Source organism: Hyperoodon ampullatus (assembly GCF_949752795.1).
Source record: "Hyperoodon ampullatus genome assembly, chromosome: 18".
NCBI classification, from domain to species: Eukaryota; Metazoa; Chordata; class Mammalia; order Artiodactyla; family Ziphiidae; genus Hyperoodon; species Hyperoodon ampullatus.
The window spans coordinates 54831889-54844557 of NC_136931.1; the positions used below are offsets into that span (position 1 = coordinate 54831889).

The following is a 12669-nucleotide window of genomic DNA, read 5'->3' on the forward strand; positions in this document are numbered from 1 at the left end:
TCAGTCCATATTTAAGTGGAGCCCCTGCCAGATAGGCCTCAGGATGTTATTTTAGTCCCCTTTCCAGGGACGGCGTGGGGGGAGGGGCTCTTGGTGCTACAACCCTCCCTCCCCTCCCCTAAAGGGAACTCTCACCCCCCTACACACACACCTTTTCCTGCCTTCACTACGTATTAGTGCTTGACCCTGGTGGGGGACCACACGGAAAAGATGGGGAAGCGCGAAACAGATGGGGACGATGCCCCCTCCAGGGTGCTCGCGGGGATTCCCACGCCCATCACCCCTCACCACGTGCCTGGGAGGGGACTGTGAACGTGATAGCGTTCCCACAGTGCAAATAAAGCCATGGCTTCTTTCCCTGTGGGAGTCAGGCTGTCTTGGGATGGGTTAGAGGTGGGGGTCGCTCTCCCCCCCAAACCCCCTGGGCAAGGAGAACCCTGGGCAGAACTTCAGGGGGGTACCCTCCAAGCTCTCAGGGGCAGAGGTGGAGGCCGTGACTCAATGCTGCGGGAGCCTGATGACTCAGGCCTGGGCTGGGGACCAGACCGACATATTTTCCGAAGAAAAGTTACTCTGAGGCCCTCCCTCTGGGACATCCCTCCCTCAAACCTCCTGCCGCGGGGGCCTGGGAACCAAGCCCTGGGCCGTGGGGTTGTGTGTATGTGTGTGTGTGCCAACTTGGTTACAAGGTGCCCCCGTCCTCCTCCCTGCCCGCCGACGTCCACCCACACAACCTGGGTACACAGCTCCTGACACGTTAACACCGAGGACAAGCGGGCTCCCGGAGGGGGAGGAGGTGATGCTGCCCATCAGGACCACCAAAGTGTGCGCACGCGCTCCCTCACGCCCAGGGGGGACCCCGCTCGTGGTCCCGCCGACTCACAGCCAAGGCCACACCCACGGCCCCCGGGACACGCTGGCCTCGCGCCCTCCCCGCCCACGCGCGCCCGGTGGCGCGGCTCCCGGCGCCCCCTGGTGGACACACGACAGCTAGGCTGGCCGGTCACTGAAACCCCTGCCCCAGTTGGTGGGTGATCAGTTCTTCAGGGCCAAATCCCGGGCCTGTCACCTTCCCCAGGCCGAGTTCCGCTGTGTGAACCCCCGCGTGGCGCCTTCCTTCTCTGTGCCTTTTTCCTTTTCGAGTGGAGAACGGCCTTATGAGGCTCTGGATCCCTACGGATGGTTGCCAGGGCCCAAGGGCATCTGAGCTCCCTTCCTTACTTGTAAACAGCATAGATTAATTGATTCTAAGATAAAGTCTCAGGGGGCGAGGTAATAACAATAGTTAACATTTAGATCCCGGCACAATCTTAAGGGTTTTGTATATATTACCTTGTTTAATCTCCAGAATAACCTATGAGGCAGATGAACCATTATCACCCCCATTTTACGGATGAAGCAACTGAGGCACAACTATGTAACTTACCCAAGATTAATGATCCTGAGCCTGTGCTTCTAGGGTTCTAATAATGTATGTTTCTAACATTTCTCGCACGTAAACGTTCTGTGCTCCCAACCTCGACATTCCGAAAACTCTCTGATTTCCAAGATTCTAGGTCTGGAACATTGACAGGTCAAACGTTCTGAGATTGGAAAGTCTCGTGTGCCGAATCTGACACTGACGGGTATAACTTTTCTTTTTTAAGAAAGTTAGATTTTTAAAAAATTCAACAACTTAAAAATGATACTCAGATTTAAAAAGTATTCCTAGGCGGTCGGGAAAGGTATTTCGCCTAGGGCTAGAGCCCCAAACCTACAACCTGGGGCGGACCGGAATCTGCAGAAGAGGGAGGAGCCATTTATCCTTTACCAAGATAGTAGCCTCCCCGCCCCTTTGCGGCTCCAGCCGCCCTACCAAGATGGCGGCCGCCGGAAGTAGGTCACGGGAGGGGGCGGGATTTCGGCGTGCGCATGCGCCAAACCTCATTTCCCGACGCCAGAGACCAAGTTCTTCCTTTAACAAGATGGCGGTGGGAAGCGGAGGTGGTGGGGCTCGGCAGTGCTCGAAAAGCCAGGCCGATTCCGGCTTCCTGGGGCTGCGGCCCACTTCGGTGGACCCGGCGCTGAGGCGGCGGCGGCGAGGCCCAAGAAATAAGAAGCGGGGCTGGCGGCGGCTCGCTCAGGAGCCGCTGGGATTGGAGGTCGATCAGTTCCTGGAGGACGTGCGGCTGCAGGAGCGCACGAGCGGGTGAGTGGGGCGGGACTGCGGACAGGTGGGCCACGTTCTGTGTGGCGGGGTGCGAGGCCGAGCTGCCTGGGGGGACTTCCGGGGGCCTGGGAGCTCCTGTCCGGCACCGCTGGGGAAGCCGAGGGATGGACTGGGAACTCCGGGTGACAGCCTGGGGGACTTGATAGGGTCACCGGGTACAAGACGCCCAGTTAAATTAGAATCCAGGTAAACCACACTTTTCTGGTATCAGTACTTACCATGCACCCAGCCTAGTTCAGTGCGTTTTAAGTAGTAAATTTTGCAAACTGGAGGGAGGGGCTCTGGCCTGGAGGGTCCCAGGCGGGAAGATCGTACTTGAATGAGCATAACAGGAAAGCTGGGCCCGGAGAGGTTAAACCTGCACCTTCCGCAGCTTCGTGCCCCTCTCCCCAGCATGTATGGCTGACATTCTGAATTTCTATTTTTCAGTGGCTTGATATCAGAGGCCCCCGATGAAAAACTCTTCTTCGTGGACACTGGCTCCAAGAATGAAGGTGAGAAAGGGTTTTTGTGGCGGGTGTATGGTGATGATTAGTCCTTATTGAGGCTCCCTGAGCCTCTAAAAGGATCTGTGTTAATGACGTGGCTTGGGTGGAAAACACCTGCAAAAAAGAAGTTATTTACTGTATAAACAAGAGGACCTGGAATGAACAGAAAGCAAGTTAGGGACTAACCTAAAGAACTCTTTTTTTTTTTTTCTGAGGTTTCAGAGAGGTCTCAGTGCCCAGAGAATCCAGTCGGGATCTGCCTTGTTGAGTAGATAATCATAAATCAGGAGGTCTCTGTTAATTTGCAGAAAACCAAGTCAGGGACTTGCTGTAAGGAATCATACCTGTTTTACTCAATAAGATGTTTGTTCTTTAATGAGAACAAAAGGACCGACTTGAATAAGAGACTCCTCTTGACCCGCTTGCTTTAATTTGCCAAAATGCAGGGTCGGGACCTTCTAAAACAAGTGGAGGAGAAGCAAGTTAGGGTTTGCTTCAGTGAGTAATAAGGTTTACTGTCAATACCTGGAAAAACAGATGAACAATAAGCGACTTGTTTTAAGGAGGTGTAGAAAAGCTAAGGGGCCCGTTTTAACGGGAAAGCCGATAACTTTAATGAGCAAAACGTCAGGCTGCTGTAACAGCAGGATGGCCTTTATGAGCATGTATGAGATCAGGCAAGGGATCTGGTCTAAGGGAAATGAAAGGACCTCTTGGGGGAGAGCGGTCTTTGAGTGAGCAGGTAAGGAAGGGGTATTAAAGAGGTCGACTTTCACAGGAGTGAGGAGATCTGCTCTGTGAACAGAAGGGTAAGGCAGGGAGCTGTCCCGGTGAACAGGCGAGGAAGTAGTTACAGATTCTGCTTTAGATTAAAAAAAAAAAAGTGGAAGGATAACAGCGATTGCAGGCTTTCACGGGTGATCGCTGTGGAATCGAGATACAATGGACCCTTGAACAGTGCAGGGCTCAGGGGCACTGACGTTCTATGGAGTCGAAAATCCACGTGTAATTTGTAGTCGGCCGTCTGTACTTTGGTTCCACATCTGTGGATTCAACTAACTGCAGATCGTGTGTTCCTGTAGTATTTGCTATTGAAACAAATCCTGGTATAAGTGGACTCTAGCAGTTCAAACCCATGTTGTTCAATGGTCAGCTGCAATTATTGGGTTGGCCAAAAAGTTGGTTTAGGTTCTTCCATAAGATGTTATGGCAAACGCCGAACGACGTTTTTGGTCAACCCAATACACCTCCGCCTGATCCTGTGAGGTAGGCATTAAACCTCATTTTGGCAACACAGAGGAGGAAAGTCACTTTCATGAGGTCCCTTAGCGAATGGAAGGATGTGGATTCCATCCTAGTATGTTTTGTTCTAGAGTCCTTTTTACTATTAGGCTTTAGAAGTAAAAGCAGAAAATTCTGTTGTGCTAAGAATCGGCCGTCTTGGGTCCTGAGTCCAGCTCCCTGGGCCTCATGTCGCCTGACCACCTGCTTTCTTCCTTGTTAGTGTTAATGGTTCTGTGGCCTCTTCCCTGTTGCCTCTGGAAGCCCCTTGTCTGCAGAGCTGTGGGTCTGACTCCTCTGTGTCCCCAGCACAGGGCTGCCTCCAGCTGGCCCAGGAAATGGGTGTGGTGTGGGGAGTCACAGCTTGGGCACCCTGGGCCCTGCCCTTGCAGGGGCCTCTTTCCTCAGGTGGGAGCCTGGGGTCAGCCTGGGCCCTCCAGGTCTGTACTGGGATGCAGGTCTCCAGGGGAGCCGGAATGAGGGGAGTGGGAAGTTGGTCTTGGGTAGTGAGGACGCCTGAGGCCTTAATTCTTTCCTTTCTCCCACCCCCAGAGCCGAACAAGAAGAGGACCAAAGGTCAGAAGAGGTCGCTGCTTCTCAAGAAACCCCTTCGGATCGACCTCATCCTAGAGAACACATCCAAGGTCCCTGCACCCAAAGAGTAAGTGTCCCACCCCCACAAGCCCCTCCTTCTCCTCTGGTTCTGCCCTCACGCCGTTCTAAAGGATTTTGGGGAGGGAGGGTGATGGGTGAAGGGCACTGGAGGGGAGGATGGGGTCGGATTTGCGCTTTGGAGAGCGGATTGGAGGCGGTGAGGCTGGGGCCAGAGTGCTGTGGCTGGGCAGGCGAGGATGGGCCTGGACGTGGCCGAGGGCTCTGGGGATGGAAGGGAGGGCTGGGTGGGCAGCCACGGCCAGGGGATGGGTCAGGCAGGGCTTGGTGACTGACCCCTGAAGTGGGGGTGGGGCGTGGATGGCTGACGGGGCGGACAGTGGAGCGACGCTGAGGTTGGTTGTGAAATGGTGTGTGAGGTCCCTGGGAGACCTCCAGGGCAAGGACCCCAGGGGCTGATGCGTTGTCAGGTCTGGGGCTCAGGAGAGAGGCCTGGGCTGGGGGCAGACGTGGGGAGATGGTCTCTGAAGCTGCTGGTTTGAGTGGGGAGGCCCCCTGTGGAGGGAGGAGGTGTTGGGATGCCGGGCGGGGGCAGGGGGAGCCCGCCTCACCTGCGGCGCCTGTGCTGCTTCTCCCCGGCCCAGCGTCCGCGCCCACCAGGTCCCCAACGCCAGGAAGCTCAAGCGCAAGGAGCAGCTGTGGGAGAGGCTGGCGGAGCGGGGCGAATGGCCCCGGGAGGTGCGCAGGGCTCAGGCCCGGCTCCTCCACCCTCCCGCGGCCAGAGCCAAGCCCGGGCCGCAGGACACGGCTGAGCGGCCCTTTTACGACCTTTGGGTCAAAGACAGTGAGTGTCCCTGCTGCTGCGCGCCGTGTCTAAGGGGGGCGCCCTGCGGGGGTCGCTTGGAGGGTCTTCGACAGAGTCGGGTGTCTTGAAGTGGCACCGTTTTCCCGCTCGCGCTCCCCTTTTCCAAGTGGGCCGCCTCCTGCCCCTCCGCCTGGGGTCTCCTCTGCTTTCTGGACCCCGTCCACGTGCTCTCTTGCCTGGCATTCGAAGCCCTTTGGGGTCTGAGAGTCAGTCCTTCCCGGGCCGTCTTCCAGTCAGTGCTTCGGTGCCATCTTAAGGGAGGAGGGCTGGGAGGGAGCCCCTCAGGGCCCCGACGTTCCCCCAGCAGCCGCCCCTCGCTGCCTCCGCAGACCCTCTGGACCGGCCCTTGGAGCACCAGGACCCTTTTTTCCTGGAGCAGACCAAGAAGAAGGGTGTGAAGGTGAGAACTAGTCAGAAGGGCGTCCTGGGTGATAGGGGTCAGAGCGCGGGGCTGGGGAGCGGTGAGGCCGTAGAGCCTCAGCGTCAGAGCCCGACCGTCCTGTGACCGGGAGCCCCCTTGCTGGAGCCAGGCAGGCAGTGCCGCCTCCAGGGCCCAGAGCAGAGTGGTGGCAGGTCGGTGGGACATGCTTCAGGGAGATGAGGGAAACCTTCACTGGACAGTAAGATGGTACTAAGGGGCCGGAGACCTGGTGTAGCGAGCGAGCCTGCAGAGACGGGAGGGCAGAGCCTCCAGCGAGGGCGGGGCTGTGGGGTGCGGAGGCCCGCTGGTCCGGGTGGGAGAAGGCTGCGGGAGCCCACTTCGGGCTGTGGGCTTTTATCCTAAGTGCTTTTGCACACGGAAGCAGTGGGGTTGTGCGATGCTCTGAGGAGGTGGGACGGGTGGGGGCGGCACCCCAGCACGGGGGTGAAGGGGGTGACCCGAGGCAAGTCCTCGGGCAGAAGCACCCAGCCTGGCGTGCAGTTGGCTGTGTGGAGGGGCAGGGGGCGTCAGGGGCGACCCCCAGCCTTCTGCTGTAGACGGGGGGCCTTTGCTGGGGTGGAGGCCAGCGGGGCAGGGACGCGGCAAGTCCAGACGGGGAGATGCCGCTCAGAGCTGAGCGTGCACTCGGGTCCCCTGGGGGTTTGTTAAAGTGCAGGTTCTGGTTAGCGGGTTTCAGGTGAGCCCGTGGCCCTGCGTTTCTGCCAAGTTCCCGGGGGCGCAGGGCTACACTCTGAGTGTGCGTCAGCCCTTGTCTGCGGTGTCCTGCGCTGGGAGACACAGAACCTCATGCCCTCTGCCGAGCACAGCTGCCCATCTCAGTGATGGCCTGATGACCGTACCTTACGGTTTTGCAAGTCTCACCCCTCCCCACCGCTCTGGCGACAGGGACCCTACTCAGGAAAGACAAGCGGAGTCCCTGCGTGCTTGTCCTGGGGTTGCTGCGCCCGCGGTACCAGCTGTCCATCGTTACAGATGCCCCAGGCACCTCCCAGCTTGAAGGCCGTGCGCAGGCCTCTGCCGCCTCCCGGGCCCAGGGTCCCAGCACTTGTGGGAGCTTGAGTCATGGCACTCCCGGGCCTTACCCTGCCTTGGTCTTGTCCTCCTCCAGCGGCCGCAGCGTCTCCACACCAAGCCCTCCAAGGCGCCTGCCGTGGAGGTGACACCCGCGGGAGCTTCCTACAACCCATCCTTTGAGGACCACCAGGTACGCCGCCCCGCCAGGCCTCTCACTCGGTGCTTGGCCACTTGGTTGGCATGCCCTCCCAGGGCTCGTGGTCCAGTCAGGGAGACAGACCTGTTCCCGGACAGTGATGACCCAGAGTGGGCAGGGCTGGGATGGAAGGGCAGGGAGTGGGGCATCAGACCCAGCCTTGGGAGTCAGGGAGGGCTTGGCTGGAGAATGGGGCATCAGAGCTGAGACTGGGGGCAGTTTGTTATGGTAAGAGAGGAAGGAAGGGGGGTGTTGCAGTCGGAGGGAGAAGCATGTGCAAAGGCCCAGAGGTGGGCGAGACCGCGGCACCTTTCAGGAACTGTGGGACATAAATGCAAAAGGCTTTCAACTGGTGGCAACAAAACGTGTGACCGAGTAAGCTTTGTGCAAGGGTGAAGGTAGTTTAGCAACAGCAAAAGCTGGTGGCGAGAGTCAGTGCTTATCTCACAGACGTCTGTCGGGTACAGATGTCACGAACAGAGAGGGGACAAACCCCCGCCCTCTGGGAGCTCAGGTTCCTGGAGAGAAATCGAGGTCGCTGAGTAGACGCAGGTGCTCCTGTGAATGCTGTTCAGCGTTGTTCGCCGTGAGACAGACTCTTAGCTGACCCAGGGCGGGGCCATGTCCCTCCCCCGGGAACAGCGTCCACGGGAGCAAACAGCGCCGCGCCGGCCACAGGCAGAGGAGGCTGCTCGCAGAGGCTGCCGCTCACAGGGAGATGTTGTTTTTTCTTTTTCTTTCTTTTTTACCATAATCGCTTTATCAGGATATAATTTCCATGCATGTGATTCACCTACCTACAGGACACAGTTCAGTGGTGTTTAGCATATGCAGAGCTGTGCAGCCATCGCTACAGTCAATTTTAGAACATTTTCATCACCCCAGAAAGAAGGCTAATGCCCATCAGCCGTCACCCGCCAGTTCCCCATTTTCCCTGGTCTCGGGCAGCCACCGCTTCTTCCTGTCTGTGTGCATGTGCCTGTTCAGGGCACTTCCTGGAAGTGGAACCTCCAGTGTGTAGAGACCAGACTGTCCTTTAAGGGGACGGTTAGAGCAGACGTGAGGTTAGGGATTAGAAGCCCCCTTTGGCCGGTGCAGGGAGGCCAGGGAGAGGAGGGGCGCCTGGGCTGTCGAGGGGGGTGGGCTGAGCCCTGGGGTGGAGGTGCAGGTGGGAGGTAAGAGGGCCGGGTCTGTGACTCCCAGGAGAGGCCTCCAGGGCCTGGGTCCTCACCTGCACCCCCGCCCCCTCCCAGACCCTGCTCCGGGCGGCCCACGAGGTGGAGCTGCAGCGGCAGAAGGCAGCAGAGAAGCTGGAGCGGCAGCTGGCCCCGCCGGCCTCGGAGCAGGCCGCCACCCAGGTGAGCCCGGGCCCACTCGCCCGCCCTCCCCGCGCGCTCCCTGCCTTGCGCCTGACCCGCCCCCTCTCCCCAGGAGTCTGCGTTCCAGGAGATGTGCCAGGGACTCCTGGAGGAGTCGGATGGGGAAGGGGAGCCGGGCGAGGGCCAGGACGAGGGGCCCGAGGCTGGAGGAGACGGGGCCACGGGAGCAGAAGCCTCGCCCACAGCCGTCCGCCCGGCCTCCGCGGAGAAGAAGACGGAGCAGCGGCGGCGGCGGGAGAAGGCCGCCCGGATGCTGGTGAGCACCGTGGGCTCCAGTCTGCTCTGCCCAGTCCCGCAACCTGGTTTCTCCTGCCTGCAGCCTGCTTTTTTGGGGCTGTTTGGGATCCTTGAAGCTCCTTTGTCAGCTGAGACCTAGTTCCTGGCATCCTCCAGATGCCTCTCTGGGCTCAGAGGAGGCAGCAGGGAACACGCCAGGTCAGACCCTGCTTCCCTGGTGAAGATGTTCGGGGGTGGGGGGTGGGGAGGGTTTATGAACCACAGACAAAGAAAAACGGATAAGGAAGGTCGGTTCACGAAACAAGCACTGGGCTTCCCTGGTGGCGCAGTGGTTAAGAATCCGCCTGCCAGTGCAGGGGACACGGGTTTGAGCCCTGGTCTGGGAAGATCCCACATGCCACGGAGCAACTAAGCCCGTGAGCCACAACTACTGAGCCTGCATGCCACAACTAATGAAGCCCACGTGCCTTGAGCCCGTGCTCTGCAGCAAGAGAAGCCACCACAACGAGAAGCCCGCACACTGCAGTGAAGAGTAGCCCCCACTCGCTGCAACTAGAGAAAGCCCACGCATAGCAATGAAGACCCAATGCAGCCAAAAACAAATTTTTTTAAAAAAGAAAAGCGCTGTGGAGAAACAGCTGCTGTAACCTGGGAGCAGGTGGAGGAAAAGCCCCCCCGGGGCCGGGTGGTGCTCGGCCTGGCCCCTGACCTCGCCCGTCCCCGCAGAGGGTGCAGCAGGCTGCAGTGCGGGCCGCCCGGCTTCGGCGCCAGGAGGTCTTCAGGCTGCGCGGGATCAAGGCGCAGGTGGCACAGCGGCTGGCGGAGCTGGCTCGACGGCGGGAACGGCGGCGGGCTCAGCGGCTGGCAGAGGCGGACAGACCCCGCCGGCTGGGGCGGCTCAAGTGAGGCCCGGGCTGGGGGCTCCCTGGGAGGCTGGGAGGGGTCCAAATCCCCCATCTGGCACCTTCCTATCTTTGCTCAGCCTGGGCCTCTCCTGGGAGACCATTTCTTTCCCCCAGAATTCCGTGTTCTCAGCCCCACTGCCCGGCCTCTTGTTCCCAAGAGGGGTCTTTGGCCCTGTGTCCTGGGCCAGGCTGACCTCCCCGCCCCCCCCCCCCCCCGCGCCGGACGCCCCGCATTCCCCAGGTATCAGGACCCCGACATTGACGTGCAGCTCAGCTCGGAGCTGTCGGACTCACTTAGGACCCTGAAGGTACTTGTCTGGCCAGGGGGGGCTGGGGGGCTGTAGGGGAGACGACCGTGCCTGGTGATGATACCCATCCTTGCTCCCCGTGTCCGCCAGGGACTATGGGCGACATCATGGCTGCCCCCAGGCTGGGCTGGTTGGGCTGATGCCTGGGGGCTGAGGGCACGGGGTCCCCCGGGGGTGAGGGGCTGAGTGATGGATAGTTGGAGCCTGGGGCCCTCAGAACACCGTTCCTCCTGGCTAGGTCCCATTGTAGCCCCTGGTCTCCGGGCCCCACCCTCAGCGTCTTCAGTCCCAGAGGGGTCTTCCTAAAGCTCAAAATAGACCCTGTTCCTCCCCGACTCAGAGCCTGCTGTGGCTCCCCAGCGCCCCCAGGAGGAAGCCCAACTCCTCACACAGCCACGGACCCTGTGTGGTCTGGCACGCCTTGGGGCTCCAGCCAGCTGTACTTGTAGTGGGCCGACTGTGCACCCTTCTTCTGACCCCACCTTTGCCCCTGCGCTCCCCTGCCGGCCATGCCCATTCCCCCTTCTCCAGCCTCCTTCGTGTTGCTTCTTCCAAGCCCAGCTCAGGGCCAGCCCATGGGCCAGTACCTATCACCCCATGAGCTCAGGGCCAGGCTGAGCTCCTGGTGTACGTGAGGCCAGACTCGGGGCCTTGGCTAAGGGGGGGACTGCAGGGCTGACTCCCCCCCTCCACTGGACCCTGGGAATGGTCAGGGCCCTGGGGTTTCTGCCTGGCACCCGCTGAGGCCTCCCTGTCGGTGTCTCGCAGCCTGAGGGCAACATCCTCCGTGACCGGTTCAAGAGCTTCCAGAGGAGAAACATGATCGAGCCTCGGGAGCGAGCCAAGTGAGGGCCGGGGCCTGCCACGCAGGGCGGGCATCGGGAACCTTCCCGCGCTGGATGGGCGCCGGATGGGCTTGAGGTCGCCGACTGCTCTCTTCTCCCTCCCCCAGGTTCAAGCGCAAGTACAAAGTGAAGCTGGTGGAGAAGCGGGCGTTCCGCGAGATCCAGTGAGTGGCGCTCCCGTTCTCCCCAGTGGTCTCCAGCGGTCCCGGGGCCCCTCCCAGACCCAGTCGCTGTGGCCAGTGATGGAGCGATGCTCCCTTGGCCAGGCCCGGGACAGGGTCAGCCTGCCAGAGCCACCTGACCCCAGAGTCGGGCCAGGGAGGGTCCCCGAGGGGAAATGGAAGGGCCCAAACCGGAAGAGGGGGCGTCACGTGGATGAGGATGTGGGCCCCCCCACCGCCGTCCACCCTTAGCCTCCCCTCTGTCCCCAGGTTGTAGCTGTCGCAAGATGTTGGAGCCCCCGTCCTTCAATAAAGCACCTTCTGACCAACACCTCAGGCCTCGCGTGTGACTTGTCTCCCTCCTGGGGGCAGCTCTGCCTGTCCGCCTGTAGCACACAGGGATGTGGGTACCAGGGCCTTCGTCTCCACCAAAGGCTGGTGGGAAGCCAGGGCGTGGCAGAGGGCCTGTCCAGCAGAGGCAGGGGCAGCCATCCCGGGAGTGAGCAGCGTCTTACAGAAGTAGGCAGAGGAGGCGGGCGTGTGCTGTTGGGTGTGGGAGAGGGTTTCTGGTGGGGGAGGTGGCTCATCGCTCTGCAGTGACGGGAGGCGGACCTTGACCGAAGGCACCTTGACTGCAGGCGTGTCACATCGTTCAGAGCAGCAGCTGATGTTTGCTGCCCGCCTATCCTTTCTCATCAAGCCCTCGACAGCCAGTTTAAGAGGGCAGGAATTACCTATCCCCGCCCCGCCCCCTTTTTCTTTGGCATGTGGCATCTGTTACCTGACCGGGGATTGAGCCTGCGCCCTCTGCAGTGGAAGGGCAGAGTCTTAACCACTGGGCCGCCAGGGAAATCCCCGTCCCTGTCCCCTTTTTAAAGGTGAGGAAACTGAAGTCCATGAAAAGAGGTTGATCCTCCCCCCCACACACTATAAAGGACTTTTAAAAATACTTATTCTACAGGTAATAAAGGACTGTGGTCTCACTGTAAGTCATTGATACGGTTCATGCATGTACCAAAGAAACATGACCATCACCCTTGACCTTTGCCCTCCTTTTTCCCCCACCCCCTCTTTTTATAGAAGGGGAAACTGAGGCTCCTGAAGAAGTAATTCCCTCAGTGTTACAGGAGGAAGGAGAGACCCAGGGCAGGGAGGGGAGAGAGGTGTTTGGGTTTTTGTTTTGTTTTCTAATATGTATTTATTTATTTTTGGCTGCGTTGGGTCTTCATTGATGCGCGTGGGCTTTCTCTAGTTGCGTTGAGCAGGGGCTGCTCTTTGTTGCAGAGCACGAGCTCTAGGCGCGTGAGCTTCAGTAGTTGTGGCTCGCGGGCTCTAGAGCGCAGGCTCAGTAGTTGTGGTGCACGGGCTTAGTAGCTCCGTGGCATGTGGGATCTTCCCGGACCAGGGCTTGAACCCATGTCCCCTGCATTGGCAGGCGGATTCTTAACCACTGCGCCACCAGGGAAGCCCTGCCCTCCATTCTAATCCTCTGCAGAGGTAGCCGGCCCTGCAGTTTGCTCTGAAGTGTTCCGTCATGTTCCAAGTGTGAGTCTGTTAAATTACATACGTATACAGTGGAAAATAGAAGTGTTTTAATTTTTCTGTGTCTCGGATAGGATCATACCATGTGTGGTTCTGTAACTTGCCATTTAGTGCATGCTGGGAAATTTATGTCTGTGTAGGGTGCGTCCTCATTCTTTTTCACAGCTGCAGAGAATTCCGCTGTA

The 12669-nt window shown here is 59.3% G+C and overlaps 1 protein-coding gene across 2 annotated transcripts; it reads left to right on the forward strand.

The window, feature by feature from the left end:
* Nucleotides 1–1859: 1859 nt before the first annotated feature.
* Nucleotides 1860–11273, forward strand: NOP53 (NOP53 ribosome biogenesis factor; the record flags this gene model as incomplete). Of its 2 annotated transcripts, XM_079723020.1 has the most annotated exons (13): nt 1965–2188; nt 2639–2703; nt 4531–4639; nt 5235–5434; nt 5785–5855; nt 7006–7101; nt 8361–8465; nt 8539–8742; nt 9450–9625; nt 9870–9936; nt 10705–10781; nt 10889–10945; nt 11213–11273. In XM_079723020.1, 13 exons carry the CDS (start codon nt 1965–1967, stop codon nt 11217–11219), a joined length of 1458 nt encoding a protein of 485 aa, XP_079579146.1. The 2 variants fall into 2 exon arrangements, with proteins under 2 accessions (XP_079579145.1, XP_079579146.1); XM_079723019.1 differs by lacking the exon at nt 11213–11273 and having other exon boundaries at nt 1860–2188; nt 10889–10949.
* Between the last annotated feature and the right edge of the window lie 1396 nt (nt 11274–12669).